The sequence below is a fragment of the Pteropus vampyrus genome, unplaced genomic scaffold (genome assembly GCF_000151845.1).
Source record: "Pteropus vampyrus isolate Shadow unplaced genomic scaffold, Pvam_2.0 Scaffold306, whole genome shotgun sequence".
NCBI lineage: Eukaryota > Metazoa > Chordata > Mammalia > Chiroptera > Pteropodidae > Pteropus > Pteropus vampyrus.
Window position 1 is genome coordinate 1,472,720 of NW_011889087.1, and position 17,121 is coordinate 1,489,840.

Consider the following 17,121-nt stretch of genomic DNA (forward strand, 5'->3'; position numbering starts at 1 on the left):
TAGATATTCAGTAGGTTGGGTGGTGATAAATTGATAAGTGCTGTGAAGAAAAGTGGAACAAAAAATAGTGAAATGGGGGTGCTATTTTATATGTTCAGGACAGTCTCTGATAGGGTGACAATGGGGCAGAGAAGGGAGTGAGCCATGCAGCCCTCTGGGAGAAGAGATTTCCATGTGGGAGGAATAGCATGTCCACAGACCCAAGTTAGTGCTTAGCATGGTCAAAGGGTAGGATGGTGGCCAGTGTGTCAGGAAGGGTACCATCAAAGGGCGAGTGGCAGGAAACACCCACATCTGCCACGAAGCCCCTGCAGGACTCTGTAAGGACTTGGCTTGTACTCGGAGATGGGAGCCATTGGAGGGTGTTGGGCAGAGGGGTGACATGATTGGACTTGCATTTGTAAACGGTCACACTAGCTTAGCTGCTGCGTTATGAACAGACTGTCGAGGCGGGAAGGCGGTGGCAAGGAAATCACTCAGGCTGCTGCAGTAATCCAGGAGTGAGAAGACGGTGGTGAACAGACCCGGCGTGTCTGGCCTGGTTGTAAAGGTGAGGGGCAGAGCTGGCAGGGGGCGCTGGTGGATTGGATGAACGTTGTGAAAGAGGAGCCAGGAGGACACCCAGGTTTTTTGCCTGAGCAACTGAAAGGATGGAGAAGCCCTTAGGGAAATGAAGTAGAATGCAATGATTGACAAGTCACACACCGAGTTGGGGAAGATGAGGTGACCCTGATATATGTTACCTCCTTTAATCCTTACAAACCCCATGTTAATAGTCGTTATTAATCCCATTCTATACGCAAGAAAACAGAAGCCCACAATGCTGGCACATTGCCCAGAGGCAGAGCTGAGATCTCAGCCAAGGCCCCTATGACTTCAAAGCCCCTGAGAGTTGACATTCCCCATGATCCATTTTCTGCATAAATGCCAGCATAGTAGTCCAGTCCAAACAACCTCCTTGCCCACCCATATAAGCGTCCTGGAGTGATGGTTTGTGCTTGGAGAGTGCTCGAGACACTTGTTTCCTCCGTTCCCTTGGTGTTGGCAAATAGAAGGGAAAGGAAGACTGACCACCAACACCTTCTCTTGCGGCTTTCTTCAGGTAATTGGCAGCCTGGAGGAGGTGGTGATTTAATAGAACTAGCAGATAAGGGAACTTGGATTCAGGTTTAAACAGCAACCTCTCACCAGTAATGAAAGATTAGAAGTGGAGAAACCATAGATAAAAATAGCACTTACTAGTTAACTGAAAAGCAATATATTTTTGCAGCCACTGCTTCCACAAGAAAATAATTGGATCCCAAGACAGGGAATGACTTGTATTTGTGAATGATTATATTGATCATTGGCGCAAAATGGATACATCCCCTTTGGAGAGCAATTCAAAGGAGAAGCACCTGACTGGTCAGGCATACCCAGTATGAAACGGCGAGAATCTGCAAAAGGAGGAGGAAAGGAAGCTGCTAGCTATTAAGGGAGCCAGGTACTGCCCTGGTATAAGTAGGTTTTGGGCTGTTGATTGGGAGATGCAAGGCAATAGGACTAACTTCTAACTTTAATCCTGAGCTCTCTCTCTGAAGGGAGGTCCATTCAAATATCAGTTTCTTATTCCGTTTAACCTATTGGGTGTTTCGTTTGTTTCCATTTTTCCCAGGAGGGGTTTACTAGCAGCAAGCAGCATATTCTAATGGGAAAAGGAATAGGCCGGGAGATTAGTTCCAGACTACATCTTGCCACTAACCAAAAAAAAAAAAGGATGTGACCCCAAGTATTTTCCCTCCCCTTCCCCGATCATGGAGTCATTCAGTCATTCATTCTATAAATAGTTGTCACACTTTCTGATGAATGAGAGGGGACATTGGTTGAATGCTTAGTATGTACCGGGTACTATACAAAGCACTTTACACGTATTAACTGATTTACTCTGCACAGCAACCAAGTAGGTGCCATAAGCTCCATTTTACAGGTGAAGAAACTGGGTTAAAGAAAGGTTAAGTAATTTGACCAATATCACTCACCTGGTAAGTGGCAGAAATTGGACACTATGCTAGATGCTAGAGACACAGGAGTGCAAACTGGACGTGGCTCCTGGACCTCATGGAGCTTATTTTATCTAACATTGAAAATAATCACAAAAATAAAAATACAAAATATAATGGATACAAGGGAAGGAAAGGAAACAGAGTGAGAGATGCTGGGGGCCTGATGAGAATTGAGGGGTAGAAGAGGCTGCTCTGAGAGGAACCGTAACTTGCTCCCTTGCTGCTCTCAGGTCCTCACTCAGAGACTTACCTGGTTTCTTCTTTAAAACGACCCGCATGGCTCTCGATACCCACACCCGCTTAGCACCACCACACTTATTGTGAACTTATTGGTAACATCCCTACCCACACCCCCCTCCTTCGGTAGAGCGTAGGCTTCAGCGGGGCAGACACTCTTGTTTTGAACAGTGCCTGGTGCCTGACCCGTTGAAGGAATGAATGTGGAATAAATGAAGAGAAGTTAGCCAGATGGCGAGTGTGGTGGACCGAGGGAATAGCATACATGGAGACTGTCAGGAAGGAAGGAGCCTGCATGTTCAGGATCAGAAGGCGGATGTGTGATGAGCAAGGCTTGGACAAGGAGTGACTGAGGGGGTGGAGGGGTCGGCAATAGGCAGGTTTTCAGCAGGCGAGTGACGTGATCAGATGTCCTTTAAGCCATGACCCTGGCTTCCTGGGGAGAAGCAAGGCAGGGACTGGAGGATCAGGTCACAAGGCTACTGCAGTGGTCCGGGCACAGGGTGCCAGTGGTTTAGATTAGCAGGATGGGCCTAGTGGAGTTAGAACTTCAGACAGCCCGAGGCAGTGGGGCTTTTTATCTGGAGGCTTGTGTAGCAAGCAGCTCACTCTCATTTTTCCCTGAGAAACACTGCCAGAGGAGATCTAAGACTTCTTCCCTGAAAAGATTTTCTTTGTCTCCGGGCAGTTGGAGCCCCAGAGGTAAAAACTGAGAGGCAGTTTGGAGAGGCTCAGTGAGAGGGCCTACCATGTATGGAGCACGGTAGGACTGGATCCTCACTTCACAGGCTGCAAACACCACCTCTCTGACTAATCCTTACCTCTTTTTTTTTTATACCCTGCTGCGTCCATGGACATGGAGAACGAGGGAAAAGATTGAATGTGGCTCCCCCGGGATTGGAGGCCCACCTTGGCTGATGAATTCCAGGCCTGGGATTACTTCCTCAGTCCAGCTTTCATTCCTCTTACACTGGGCATAAGCTTTACTCTGTTACTATGGGACTCAGTGTTGTCCTTCTGCTTCTGGCCAGGCCAGCTCCAAACAATTTTAGGTGTCGAGCAGAAAGATTCCCAGCCCACCAAAGGTCATGTCATTCTTTGATTACCCCGGTGAGCATTTACGGGCTGACTGCTCTGGGAAGAACTGTCTTCGGAGGAAGAAAGCACCACTGTGACTCAGCCTCCCGGGGGATCTGATGTTGGTGTTAGCACTGGAAGTCCAGCCCCCTCATTCACAGGTGTGGAGACCAAGGCTCAGAGACAGGCAGGCAGGCAGGCATTTGAGGCTCAGCTTACCCCAAACTCACCATCCTGGGCCAGGCTGGTGAGAAGGCTTCCTGCAGTCACATAGGTTATCTTGTGGCAGAGTCCAGACACTGGGACCCAGGCCTCGCTGCTTCCAGTACAACCTTCCGTGTTAGCAGTGGTTCTGGTGCCCAGCTACCGGGGGCGCTAGGTCCCATTCTAGATTCAGTTTCAGTGCCCTGGGGTGGAGCCTTGGTTCCTGTACCTTTCCTAAAGTTTAGTGGGGAATTCAGATCAGAGCCAGATTTAAGAGTTGCTGTGAGGTTCCCACTGCCTCTGCGTAAACGGCAGTGGAATGAGGGGAAACTGGAGCAGGTTCTGGAGAATGATGATTTTTTGAGCCATAGCAGGAAGAAGGTCGTGAACACAGGTTATCAAAGGTGGTCACTTCTCCATAGGTGCCTAGGGAGGAGCTGTGGGACAGGTTTGGGTGGGATTTAGAGGCAGTTTGGAATCTAAGCCTTTGTTTCCTTCTCGCTAAGTCTTAAGGGGACAGTGGCCTCTTGCTTGCTGCACCTCCCTCCCTGGGTATATTTGTGAGCAGACCTGTGAGTGGGTACGCGCGCGCGCGCACACACACACACACACGCCAGGGTGAGTACCATGTGACTACTCTTGCATACCCGTTAACAGGTTTCATTTGTTACTGTCTGTCTCTCCAGTTTTCCTGAGGAGCAAGATCTGTTTTCCTTTGGTTGCCCAAAAGGTCCCCAGAATCATGCTGCAAAGCCCAGAGGAGCTCAGTCAGCGGTTAGTAAAGGAATGAGTTATGGAGGGGCTTGCTGGATGGGAACAGCTGTTATTTGTCCATCCCCTTTAAGCAGGGGGCCTGGGGCCTCTCTGGACCTGTGCTCCTCCATCCCCTTGGCCATCCTGATGGTGGCCAAGCAGCTGTTGGTTTGTTTCCGCAGATGGTCATCCAAGGCACTGAGAAGAAAAAGATATTCATTAGGTTACCCTGGGAACCTGGGACAGAGCTGAGCCTGGAATTTACATCTGTGCCCTGGTTGCTGTCTATGAGACCCCACCCTTATTCTGCCAAGGGAAAATGACAATATGAGCATCAAAGAATCATTTTTCTTTAGCTCCGAATTGATTTGCCTGCAGGCAGATTTATCGTCCTTTGTCTTATCCTAAAGGTAAATTACTTTTCATTACCTGAGTACAATGAGGCAGGGGTGTAGACTCACAGTTGGGAGCCTTGTATTCCATCCAGGCTCCACCAATAGCTGTGGCCCTGGGCAAGTACCTTCCTCTCTCTGATCTTCCATCTCTGCCACTGTAAGCGAAGAGTAAGAGTTGATTCTGAGCCCTGTTACACAGCTGAACTGCCCGGGCACCTCCATCTCCAGGATTCTGACTCAGTAGGTCTCAGGAGGCCCTGTGGGTGGGCAGGGAATGAGATCATCTTAGCTACATGAGCTTCCAGGCCCTTTCAACCAACTCTGGCCAAGTTGGGTGACGGGCGACGATGGCTTGCTTTTAACGGGGAGAGGTCAGGGCTCTGTGGAGAACAAGCCCTTGCTCTTCACGTGGCCGTGGCCTATTCTCAAGTCCTACTCCCATCGTTCCAGATGGGTCTTCAGCAGAAGAGAAGCAGACTCGTTGCTTCAGGGACGAAGGACAAAGTCGGGATAAAAATGCTGTTGCTAGAGTTTACATTTCAAACATCATTTGAGTGGACAACTGTTTCTGAGAGCTGAATTCTATCCTTCAACTCCTCTTTTTGTAAGCTGGAGGGAGACCACCTGGGGATGACTCCAGTGTCGGAGAGAGGGAGGAGAAATGCTTTGTAAATGGTTTAATAAATTAGGTCTCTCTATTTGGATGACAACGCTGGTGGCTAGTTTCCTCTCTCCACCCTTAGCTTCCATGGGTGAGAATGAGCCTGGGCAAATCGAAACTTCTAAGTTGGTCCCCCTGCTGCTCTGAGCCACCCATCCACTCAGCCCACATCTGAGCAGCTGCCTCCCCATTATTTGATGTGTCCTTGGGGGAGCAAACTCTTCAGTATAGGTTCAAGTAAAGTGTAATCGGAACAGTACATCTGTTGTTTAACAACAACAACAAAAAGTCCCTTGATAGATTTCAAGGCCCTGGAGATGTGATTTGATGCTGAAAGAAGGATGGGGAGACCTGGCCTTTGACTTAATTTCCTCCAGTCTGGGAACAAAGTTCACTCTTTGCTCCAGATAATGCAACATGACTTGAAAACTATTGCGAGATAGTCTGAGGTGGCAGGAACGGGGATGTAACTTCATGAAGGTGTTTTTTTCTTCCTGTGCCTTATCATCCGACTGTAATCCCTACCTTCCGCCCCACATCACCATCCTCACTTCCTTTACTGACCATCAACCACGTTTCAGGCAGTGTACCAAGGGCTTTATGAGGCAAGTTCTGTCATTCCCAGTTTATGGATGAGGAAACAGGTTCAGCGAGGCAAGTGACTTGCCCGGGGTTACACAGCATGTAGGGAACTGGATTTGAAGAGGTCTGTGCTGTACTGCTGCTGCTCAATCTGAGCCACAAATCAACACCAAGCTCAAAGTCACCTCCCCTGCGAGCTTGTTGTAAGGTTCCTCATTCTTGGCAAGATCCATAATTCTCTACATCTCAGGCTTAGTGGCCACCGAGCCACTGCTTGCCGCTGAGGTTCCTGACTGAGCCACTTGGTTGATGAGAGATTACTCGCTTCGGTCTAGAATAGCCACCCGGGCAGTCCTTGGGCTGGTGTCGGGGTGGGGCAGGCAGACCATTGCTTCCCATGAGCCTCAGTGCCCCGGACTCGAAAGTGGAGGCAGTGGGCGGGGGGGTGCTTCTGTGGGCATCTGGAAGGTTGACCACAGAGGGACAGGTGTCCCCTTCCTCCTGGAAGTGTGCCAGCCTCAGGGACTGCCGCCTCCAGAAAGCACTCTCTGCTTACCAGCACCTGACCTTGTTCTGCCTGCTCAGCACTCGGCTAAATTTAGACTGTGTTCGTTTGCCTTCTTTATGAGTGTTTTTAAAAGAATACTGGAGGCCTTTCCTGAAAGAATTTTCTGTTTCAGGATGGTCCCAGAACTCCGCAGGCTCAGGGCTCGGCTGGCCGGGCCAGGCTGCATCTCCCTCTCCCAGCACTGATCAGGCCTGCTCTCGTCCGACACACAGGTTTCTCCGGCATTCCCGTGGTGGCCCATTGCAGTCCGCTGAGCTCGCCCTGCTCTGGGGTTCATTCGACTTCTGGGTCTAGTCATACTGACCACCCTTTTCCTGGGAAGATGTTCCTGGTGGGCCTGACAGGAGGGATCGCCTCGGGCAAGAGCTCAGTGATCCAGGTGTTCCAGCAGCTGGGGTGCGCGGTGATTGACGTCGACGTCATTGCCCGGCACGGTGCGTTGGGGGCGCGGGGTGTGGGATTGTACGGGGCAGCTCCCCTGGGCTTCCTTTCTTCCGTCACGATGCCCCCACCTTTTGATATGGCCTTTCAAGGCCTCAGAGGAGGGGAAGGCTTTCCTGTCAGCCCTGTCCGATGTCCTGCTCTGTGCCCCATGCTTGTCCTCTCCTCCCCTCTTCACTCCTTCCTCTCATTTGAAGTTTCCCCTTTCCCTCACCTCACCCCGTGACCAACACGAAGGATTTGGCGCACTCTGCTCTCTTCCTTAACTGCCTGCCTTCCCCTCGTATCCTTTGTGCTTCAGCTGAAAGAGTCAGCTGTGGGTTCCCCCATCATTTTGCCTCTAATCACTCGGGGTCCTCTGGCTGGTCTGGAGGCCCTGGACAGTAACCCAGCCTCTTCTTTATGCCACAGTCGTCCAGCCAGGATACCCTGCCCACCGGCGCATTGTGGAGGCCTTTGGCACTGAGGTCTTGCTGGAGAATGGTGACATCAATCGCAAGGTCCTGGGAGACCTGATCTTTAATCAGCCTGATCGGCGGCATCTGCTCAACACCATCACCCACCCTGAGATCCGCAAGGAAATGATGAAGGAGACTTTCAAGTACTTCCTCCGGGGTGAGGCCCAGGGCCTGGGACAGGGGTGGGCAAAGCCCTCTTCTTATAGGGCCAGGGGCCTTCACTGCAGAAAGGTTGGCCAGGGTGGTGGGGAGCTGGATATCCAGGCTGTTGAGTTCACACTGTTTATCGGCAACCCCTCCCCCATGCAGAGCCCTGTACCAGCCCCAGAGGAAAGAAGCACATGTCCCTCAACTCTTAAGGAGATTGACAGTTTAATGAGAAGAGATACTTGAGGCTTTTGAGCCATGATCCCCAGGAAGTAAGTTGATTTCTCTAGTAGGGATGGGAGTAATAATAGCTGATGAATAATGGGGTCATAAGACCTAAGTTTAAGTCCTGGCCCTCCAGTTTCTAGCTGTATGACTTTGTCAAGTGAGCCAACCCCTCCGCCTCTTTCCTCATCTGCATAGTGAGGATGATAATGCCAACCTTGCAGAGCTGTCAGGGGGGACTAAGAGTCCACGTCAGTAACTGTCCACCACCACGCAAATAGAAATGACATAATCAGAGTCAAATTTGGTGCTGGTCAAGCTGCCTGGGAAAGTAAGTTTGCAGACAGGAAGTTGTGGAGGGTCAAGGATGGCCAGGGCAGGTGACAGAAAGGTTCTAAGTGGAGGATAATCCTTCGGGGCTAGGGCTCAGTGGAGAGAGTTAGCCTGGCATATGCAGGGACAGCCAGGTGCTATGCCAGGACTGAAAGAAGGGAGAGTGTTTGGAAGGCTGGGGTCTCTGGTCAGTTGGCCAGAACCTTCTGCTGCAGCTGACGGCAACCTTTCCCAAGCCATAGGCCACAGTTCAAGCCCTGTTCTTCAGGACAGTGTTAGGCAGGAGTAACCTAATACTTACTGTCCATGATAGGGGTCAGTCACCAGGAGAAGTGGGAGAGCAGAGAACATTGGCTTGGGATCAGACAAGAGTCTGGCCCAGGGCCCCTGCAGCCTTTAGCATATGTGGCCTCCAGCCTGGGCCTCAGAGCTGAAGGCCTGGCTGCTTGTCTCCCCACTGTCAGTCGCGATGCTGAGACTTTGCTTCCTGGAGGGTATGGGGAGCATTCTATGTGTTCTTCTGGCTTTTGCACTGTGATCATGACCAAACTCCATATTCTCTGAGGTGTCAGGTTCTCATGTACAAAGGGGGAACCTCTCCACACTCCCATCCCACTCTGGCCAGTATCTTCCTTCAGAAGGAAAGGGATGACTTGACAGACATCCATGATGTTAACCCCTCCTTCCGCTCCCCCCAGCTCTGGCCAGGGTGGGGAGCTGGCTCCACATATCCTCGCTGGACCAGCTTTTGCTTTGGATCTCAGGACCTGGCCACAGGCCTCCCTCTCTTCCTCCTCCCTCAAGGAGTACCTCTGGACTTTTTCTGCTTTTATCCTGACTCTTGTGTCTCTGCCAGGACCCCCTCCTGCTCCCCCATCCAGGAACAAAGCCTTCTGCCTTTCATTTCTGCCCTTTTGCATTTGCTCCCAGGCCAGTTGCAAGTACATCTGCGGGGCTTTGAGGCAACACTGGCTTTCCTCTTCTGAAATTAAGCATTGGATAATGTCACTCCAAAGTGCTACGGTGTCATCCACCCAGCCTCCTCTCTCCCCAACCACCACTACTTAAATAAAAGCCAGAAAGCTCTTTTCAGCTCGATAAGGTGAAAAATGAGGACAACAGCTGTGGCTTCCACAGTCCCAGTTTTTCCCTGATGACTGTAACAAATACAACTGTCAGAGTTGGTATAATCAAACGTCAGATAAGATCACCAGCTGTTGGGGAGGTCTCTGTGTAGGCAGACGGATGTCTTAATAGAGTCAGGATAGTTTGCAGAGCTTATCAAGCAGGAGGGATGTGACAGCTGAATAGCCCTTTGCTGGTGAACCAAAGAGCTGGCCACAAGCTCCCGAGAGGGGCTGAGGAGAAAGGACAGTGAGCGGAGAAGAAAGGATGGGAGCGGAGCAGGAAAAAGGCGATAAGGGGCCCAGAGAGGATCTGGTCTTGGCTCCTGTTCCGAGTTGGGAGGGGAGCGAAGGAGCCACCACTGCCCGCCTCCCTCCTCAGGGAACACTAATAATAATAAGCGTCATTTATGGAGCACTTGGTGAGGGTCTGGGTGAGGGGGCACCTGCATGACTTCGCTCATTTAATCCTCCCCATCTCCCTGTGAAGTAGGTAGTCTTTTCACTCATTCACACAGATGAGATTTATTAAGGGGCCCAAAGTCACATGGTAGGCAAGTGGGGGACTACAAACCCAGGCACGTCATCAGAACCCAATTTCTTAACCCCTCGTTCCACTGAGGGCTTCCTGACCAGCAGATCTTGGGGAATAGGAAACTCAGCCGCTTGTTCCCTGCATCACCTGGAACACCAATTTCCCCATGACACCCTTGGAATTGGTATGATGTGTGTCTGGTTCTGTGGTTGGAAGCGTTTGCTGCGGGACGCCATATAAGCCAGACGGAGGTCTCTGGGCAGAAGCAGTGCCCATCCTTTCTCACTGCTCTTGGACCCCTGCTAGCTTCATTGTACCTCTACAGGGGTCACTGGCATAAAGAGAACTTGGAGTGTGGTATCTACAGTGTTTTCTGGACAGGCAGCCCGGGGATGTGCTAGTTCATAGTGGGTGACGGTGCCACCTTTGACTGGCCTTGGCTTGTAGTGGAAGGGCCAGCCAATGCCTTTCTCCCTGCTGGAGTAAGTTATTTAGTATTAGTCATAAACACCCCAGCTTCTCCAGACCTGTCTCTGCAGTTTCAGGCTAGAGGTCTGCTTCTGATCCTGAGGAGCAGCCTCTTTCCTATTGGGGCTGCTGCTGCTACCCCCATATAAGTCTCATGGAGAGTTGGCGAAGATAGCCAGCTATGCAAGACTCCACTTCGGCAGGGAGCTGGGCTTGGACCTGGCTCTTGGGCAAGAGTTCATTTATTTGTTTTAAAGCAAAGGTGGGTGAAGTAGGGCAGTAAGAGCCCAGTTACCCTGGAAACTCTTCCCAGTCTTCTACAATCCTGGCTGTTTTGTTTCCTTGCTCAGAAATAACTCTTTTGGATTCGAGGTCAAGGTGAACTGAAGGCTTTGTGCTTGCCCTGACCATCTCATCACTTTCACCTCATACTGCTCAAGGCCTCCACTTAAACCAGAGCAGGAGGACTTCAGTGCCCCTTGTGCTTTGCTGTTCCACATTCACTTCCACCCACTCATTTTCAAGTATCAGAAGTCCTCCCTGCTTTGCAAAGCCAGTCCAAATGCCATCCCTTCTACAAAGTCTTATCTGCTCATTCATTCAAAAATGACTTTGCAGCATCCTGTTCCGAATGGCATTGGAACTGGCTAGTGTTCAGGTTATGCCCGTCCTTGGAAGGTCTTCCCCTCTGCTGAGGAGTTCTCAGTGGTAGGAGCCAGTGGCTTCAACTCTGTCCCCCGACCTAACACATAGTTAACCCTTGGTGTGTGCTTGTAAAGTTGACCTTGTGGCTTTCCCGGCTTTTCCCCAGGATACCGCTATGTGATTCTGGATATCCCCCTGCTGTTTGAGACCAAGAAACTGCTCAAGTACATGAAGCACACAGTGGTGGTATACTGGTGAGTGTGTGGCCTGGCCTGGCCTGGCCGAGGCTGGAAAGGAGGACCCATCGAGTCAGGCATGTACCTGAGGAATGGCCCACATCACTGTACCCTTTACCCACAGGGTGGCTAGGAGGCACAGGGGATTGGGGCAGCAGTGCCCAGAGCCTATAGAAACCAAGCTCTGTGCTTAACCCAGATATGCCCCCAAGTAGGTGTAAGAGGGGATGGGCCCCCAGGCTTCTCTAGTGCTTGAGAAGGGCTCCCCCTGCTGGCTGTTGGAGGCACTTCAGCCCAGATGCCAGGCCCTGCTCTAGGCTACCATGTTGTTATTCACTGGCTCTCTTTCCCCTCCTCCAGCACTTCTCAACTTTCCAAACAGCTCCCATACTTATTACTTCACTTAATTTATCTTTTAACATGACGTAGTTAGGGCATTAGTTGGTACTAATGAGTTATAGAAGAAGAAACTCAATGTGGGGGGCGGGGGGTGGTTCACAGAATTTGTCCAGTGTCTCCCATTGGCAACACGTATGGACAAAAAGTTGCAGGGAGGGAACTGTCAGAGCCCAGCTAAGGAAGGAGCTCTTTGTTCTCAGACTCCCTCAGGATGTGAAGCATAGCAGAATCTAGGTTTGGCAAACAGAGGAGGATCAAACTGTCAGAGAAAATGAGTCAGTCCTAGTGGGGCGAGAGAATAGATGAGCGTCTGCCCCCCAGACACTTCCTGGAAGCCGCCCACAAGCACAACAGACTCAGGTGGGCACTTGGCTCTGTGGGTATTTTGGGCACAGGGCGGCTCTCAAGAGACTAATGCGTGGGAGGTTCCTGGCACACTGGAGGCGGTGCCGGGAGCACTCAGTGCCCTAAGCATCTCCTTGCCCTCCCCACCAGCTCCCCACTGTGGGCTTGCATTTAAAACTCAGTCTGAGTCCTCTGAGCCTGGTGTAGGGACTCAGGCATCCTCACAGGTCCATCATGGGCCCATGTCTCCCTGTATAAACCTGCAACCTCTCTAGGTTCTTTGTTACCTGTTTGCAAAAGACGATCAACTGAGGCCAAGCAGACTCCATGAAGACTTGGAATTCTCTTTGCCTTGGAGTCTTAATACAATTGGAACTTTGTACTGAGGGATCAGGAAAAAAAAAGGAGGGGGTTATCTTGAGTGTAGATGAGAAAACAGAAGAGGACCGGGTTACATCTACAGGTACCGGATAACTCCACACCTTCCCTCGCCACCTTTCTCTTCCCACACTTTCCTTTGAGGTTGGTCTGTTCGCTAAGAGCAGAGATAGCTATGGCCCCTGGCAGATAAGTGGGGCTTTGTATGTTCTGCCAGTTCTTCGGGAGATCCTCCACCCCACTCACCAGCCAGAGGACCCTTTCCCAGAGTCCCAGATGCTGTTCATGCACCACTATCAGCGCCTGGGGGGATGAGGGGTGTGTGTGCATGGCTCAGATGCTAGAGGTGTGAATGAGTGATGATTTGCTTTTCCTAAAAGGGATCTACACTTTACAAAAATAAGGATTTCCTCATGGATTCCTTTACCTGTCACACTACTCCTCATGCGTTTGAAATGATATGGGGCAGGTACCAAAGCACGCCTATACCAGAACATGGTAATTCATATTTTTGAGGGATGTGCCCGTTGTGGAATAAGTTTTTGGTAAAAACCCCATTGCCACAAATAGCATCTATCTTTAACTACATGGGACTATTTCTGAGCCCTAGGATAGACTGGCAGAGAGTTCTGCCTTCACATTCCAGAAGGTCCTCTGGCACAGACCACACCTTCGGAAGGATGTGCACTCAGGTGGCCCTAGCCATCTCCATTCCCTCACCCCAATTTTCCTAGCCCCAGACTTGCGAGATCCCTAAGATTGAATATAGTTCTTGTTTTCAGCCAGGTAGGGATTGGCTCCATGACTTTAACAGTACAGTATGTTGTCCCCATAACAAAGGAAATCAGAAGTCCTATTTACTTTTCAAGGCCATTACTAACGCTATCCCTTCTATAAGGTCTCCCTTGATCACCCAGCCATAAATTATTTTCTGCAGCATTCTTTTCTGAATGGCATTGGAACTGAACTGGCTAGCGTTCAGGTTATGTCTGTCCTTGGAAGATCTGTCTTCACATCCCAGAAGGCCCTCCGGTCTAGGCCACACCTAAGAGAGGATCAAATGGTAGTGATTGAATCATCCCAACTTATAACTGGGAAACTTCAGGCCTGGTGGCAAAGCGGAGAGGCCCCAGGTGCCAAAGCAGCTGCCACAGCCCTTTTCCCTTGTTCCCATTGAGGGGCTTAGGCAGTCACGGAGCTAGGGGGGTATTAGAGGTGACCTCACTCCAAAGGACAGCTGAGCAGTTCATGAATAGCTGCAAGACGGGGTTTCCCGAAGAAGGACCCAGGTGGTAATATCAGAGTGGGTCAAAGAGGTATCCTTTAAATTCTCTTTGGAGTTGGGAGAAGAGAGGTTGTTTGGTGTAATCTGCAGTGCATAGTCCTGCCCTAAGGACTGAGGGGATCTGATTCTCAAGTCCTTGCTCAGACGATGGCATCAAACATTGTGCTCAGCATGGTGCTTTTACTCTAAATGTGTGTCGGTGGCGGTGGGGTGGCAAAGAGGGGTCTTTGAGGTGGCCCAGAAAGCTATTTTTGATGCAGCAGACTGAGGCCCCCAGGGGAAGTGCAGGAAGCATTTAGCTTGAAGGCACAGGACTTTCAATAAAGGTCATCCATCCAGGGATCCAGGATGTAGCTGATTCCAGGTGATCATATCTTCCCCTCTCAGCATAGTGGCAAAGCAGAGAGACCCTGGATGGCAGGAAGAAGTTCATGCAGCCTTTCCCCCTTGTTTATATCAAGGAGCTTAGGTAGCCCATCTTGCCACCAGGGTCTTCACAGAGTGGGGTGAGGTGAGCGGAGCCAGTGAGCTTCCAGGCCACCTCCCTGGCTGTGGGACCCTAAATATATTCAAAGGAAAGGGCTGCCCATCCTATAATTTGCTGATGGGAGGGGAGGCAGGGGCCTACAACGCCTGAGCAACCCTTTGCCCTGTCCTTAGTGACCGAGACACACAGCTGACACGGCTGATGCGGCGGAACAACCTGAACCGCGAGGATGCAGAGGCCCGGATTAATGCCCAGCTGCCCTTGAAGGACAAGGCTCGCATGGCCCGCCACGTTCTAGACAACTCGGGGGAGTGGAGCATCACCAAACGTCAAGTCATCCTCCTGCACTCTGAGTTGGAGCGCTCCCTGGAGTACCTGCCACTGAGGCTCGGGGTTCTCACAGGTCTGGCTGGCATTGCCAGCCTCCTCTACCTGCTCACCCGCTACCTCCTGCCTTCACCCTAGTGGGCACTCCAAGGCAGGAAGCCCCAGGCCTCTATCTCCTCAGAGGCTGAAGCTAGGTAATGAACACATTCTGTTTCCTCCCAACCCCCTCGTGTCCCTCCCTCTCTTTCTGTCCCTCCCTCTCTCTCTCTCAATCTGGGCTAGAGCCCTGCACTGGGCTGACCCTTATTTGGGGTGCATCCTGAGGCAGAGAAATAGTCCTCTGTCAGTAGATACTCCCTCCCACCATCCTCAGGGCCCCTTCCTCTGGAACTACCTGTAGAACCATGTCCGTGATGGGTTCTGTAAGCAGCAGGAGGAGACTGTTACACATATCCTGTGGGTGGAGGTGAGGAACACTGTTCTGTGGCCCTCACCAGTGTTTAAAGCTGGGAGGTTCCCTGGGCTTGGACTCTCTCTGAGCACATGCCCCATCATGGCCAAAACCTCCTTCATGGACCATGGCAAATGACTTTGGACCCGTGGGTAATGCAGTAGCCGGCAGAGGCCGGGCCTCCTCTGGGATGACTCACCGTCCCACGTTGGCATTTCGCCAGTACTCCCCTCGCCCTGCTCACCGCGTCCCACCACTCTACCTTCCATTCCATGTGCCCCCAGCCCTGAACTCTTGGTAGTGCACGTGCACCAGCCTGTTTCTCGCCTCTGTGCCTTCACTGTGCTGTTCTCTGACCTAGTATACTCTTTTTTCCCCCCCTCTATAACTGACTGTCTCCCAGCCTAGGCACTGTCTGAAGCCCCAGGCTGAGTTAGGTGCTCTGGGATGCCACCAGCCCCATGCTTTACCTGCATCCACAGTAATCAGCCGGAAGCTGGTTGGTTTCCCCTACTTAGACTCGAAGTCCTTTGATGGCAGGGACTGTCTTATTCATCTCCATGTCGGCTGGTGCACAGCCTGCCTTGTGTTGGTGCTTAATAAAGTGTGTTGACCTGAAATTCCCTGTGCTGCCATTGTTCCCCTAGCACATGGACCGATGGAGGTTCCTAGACTTGGCTTAGACCGTTTGGGTTACACTTGGCCTCCTTCCACACTGAAGTCTGGGCCCCAGAAGGGCCCTCTGACTTCTGGGGCCCTAGGAGGATGCCAGCTAGGTCCAGGTATACGCTTGTGAGAGGTGGGTGGAGGTGCGGAGGCAGCATCGCACCTACTTACTCCATCATCCTTCCCCAACCCAATTAGACCAGTGTGGACATCATCTTTCCCTTGCCAGGGCTGGCAGACCTGCTGATGCGCTGATCCTGCGGCCAGCAGCCTATTAAGGCCAGAAATGAGTGTGACAAATGTGAATGCCGGTGTGGCCATATTTAGTGCCCCCTTTCCCAGAGCTGTTCCATTCCCTGGAGACCAGCTCATTAACTCACTGCAAACCCACAGGGGCAAAGGCTAGGCCAGGAGGTAGTGAGCTTTGGGGTAGGGGCCAGGGCAGGATGAGAAAAGGCAGAAGGCAGCTGCTTCCTGGATTTGGTGGGATCTGGCAGGAAGAGCAAAAAGAGGAAAGGTATGGACCACTTACAGTGCCCAATCTTTGAGAAAAATGACTTCACGAATGCCCGTGAGTGCTGGACACTGCTAGCTAGGTACGTGACTCCCTATAACATTGATTCTGACTCTAGGCCCAGAAATGTGGAGCCAGGCTTCAGAACTCTGTGCACTGTATCCCTGAGCTACCTTGGGGAGGAGCAGACCTGGGATTTCTACCTGGCCTTGTTTCCTACTTATTTGGCCTTTGGCTCCAGTTTCTTCTATCCGGTAGGTGTCATCTTACATCAAAGGACCTAATAAATGATGACAGTGCAAACTATAAAGTTCTAAAGAATCATTTTCTTCCCTAACCCAGTCTGCTGAGTTTGTTGCAAGAATGTCAGAGGATGGCCAGCCTGGAAGTGTGGGGTAAACGGGATCCTGTCGTCCCCACACCCTGGTCCTGCTCCTGCTCCAGCTTCCACTCCCCTTCCTCAAGCCTCGGTCCTCACCGCCTCCATTTCCCAAGCTTGGTGACCCAAGGTGGCCTTAGAGAAAGACCTACTTTTCGGAGGGGTGCTCTGAAGCCTTGGAAACAGTGGGAGGCCACTGGGACCCCCAGCTTCGCATGCGAGCGAGCGGCCTCCCCTCTGGCCAGCAGATGGCAGCACCCGCCCGGGTTGGGATAGGGCCTCCGTGGCGGGCGTTTGCTGAACGGTTACTAACTCTCCCGGTGGCGTTCCCGCCTCCCTCCAGGCCGCTCTAGGCCTCTGATCCCCAACTGGACAGCTGTGGAAGGAGAGCGGGCCCAGGGGCGGCAGAGGCAGAGGCGCGCTGTCTGGCCCTGGGCGCTAATGAAAAAGTCGCGTCGCTCACCCAAGCCCTCTTTGCTGGAGCTGCGGCCCCGCGCAGCCCTGGCGCCTCTGGGATGGGTTGTGTCCTCACCCCACCCCTCGCTAGGGTGGAAGGCACGGAACCCCGACACCTACCCTCCAGGCTTGCAGTGGGGCCCTGCGCTTCATTCCCTAGTCTTGGGACCTTACCACCCTGGCGTGGAGCAATGAAGACACCAGCAAGGGTAGTAGAGGCACCTTTCTCATGGCAGGAGTTGAAGGGGACAGGCAGACCTCATCTCCAGCCCAGCTAGCCCTAGGGCAATTCGCAGAGCTTTA

At 51.8% G+C, this 17,121-nt stretch overlaps 1 protein-coding gene across 3 annotated transcripts in view; it reads left to right on the forward strand.

Moving 5' to 3' along the window:
• Positions 1 to 15,423, forward strand: part of DCAKD (dephospho-CoA kinase domain containing) — a 28,821-nt gene extending 13,398 nt beyond the window's left edge. For all 3 annotated transcript variants that reach the window (XM_011377118.2, XM_011377117.2, XM_011377119.2), the window contains exons 2-5: positions 6,732 to 6,953; positions 7,372 to 7,575; positions 11,062 to 11,149; positions 14,199 to 15,423. In XM_011377118.2, the coding sequence (XP_011375420.1) occupies positions 6,842 to 6,953; positions 7,372 to 7,575; positions 11,062 to 11,149; positions 14,199 to 14,490 (696 nt within the window). In that variant the 5' untranslated portion in view covers positions 6,732 to 6,841 and the 3' untranslated portion in view covers positions 14,491 to 15,423. The remainder of the gene's footprint in view (positions 1 to 6,731; positions 6,954 to 7,371; positions 7,576 to 11,061; positions 11,150 to 14,198) is intronic.
• Positions 15,424 to 17,121: the final 1,698 nt, after the last annotated feature.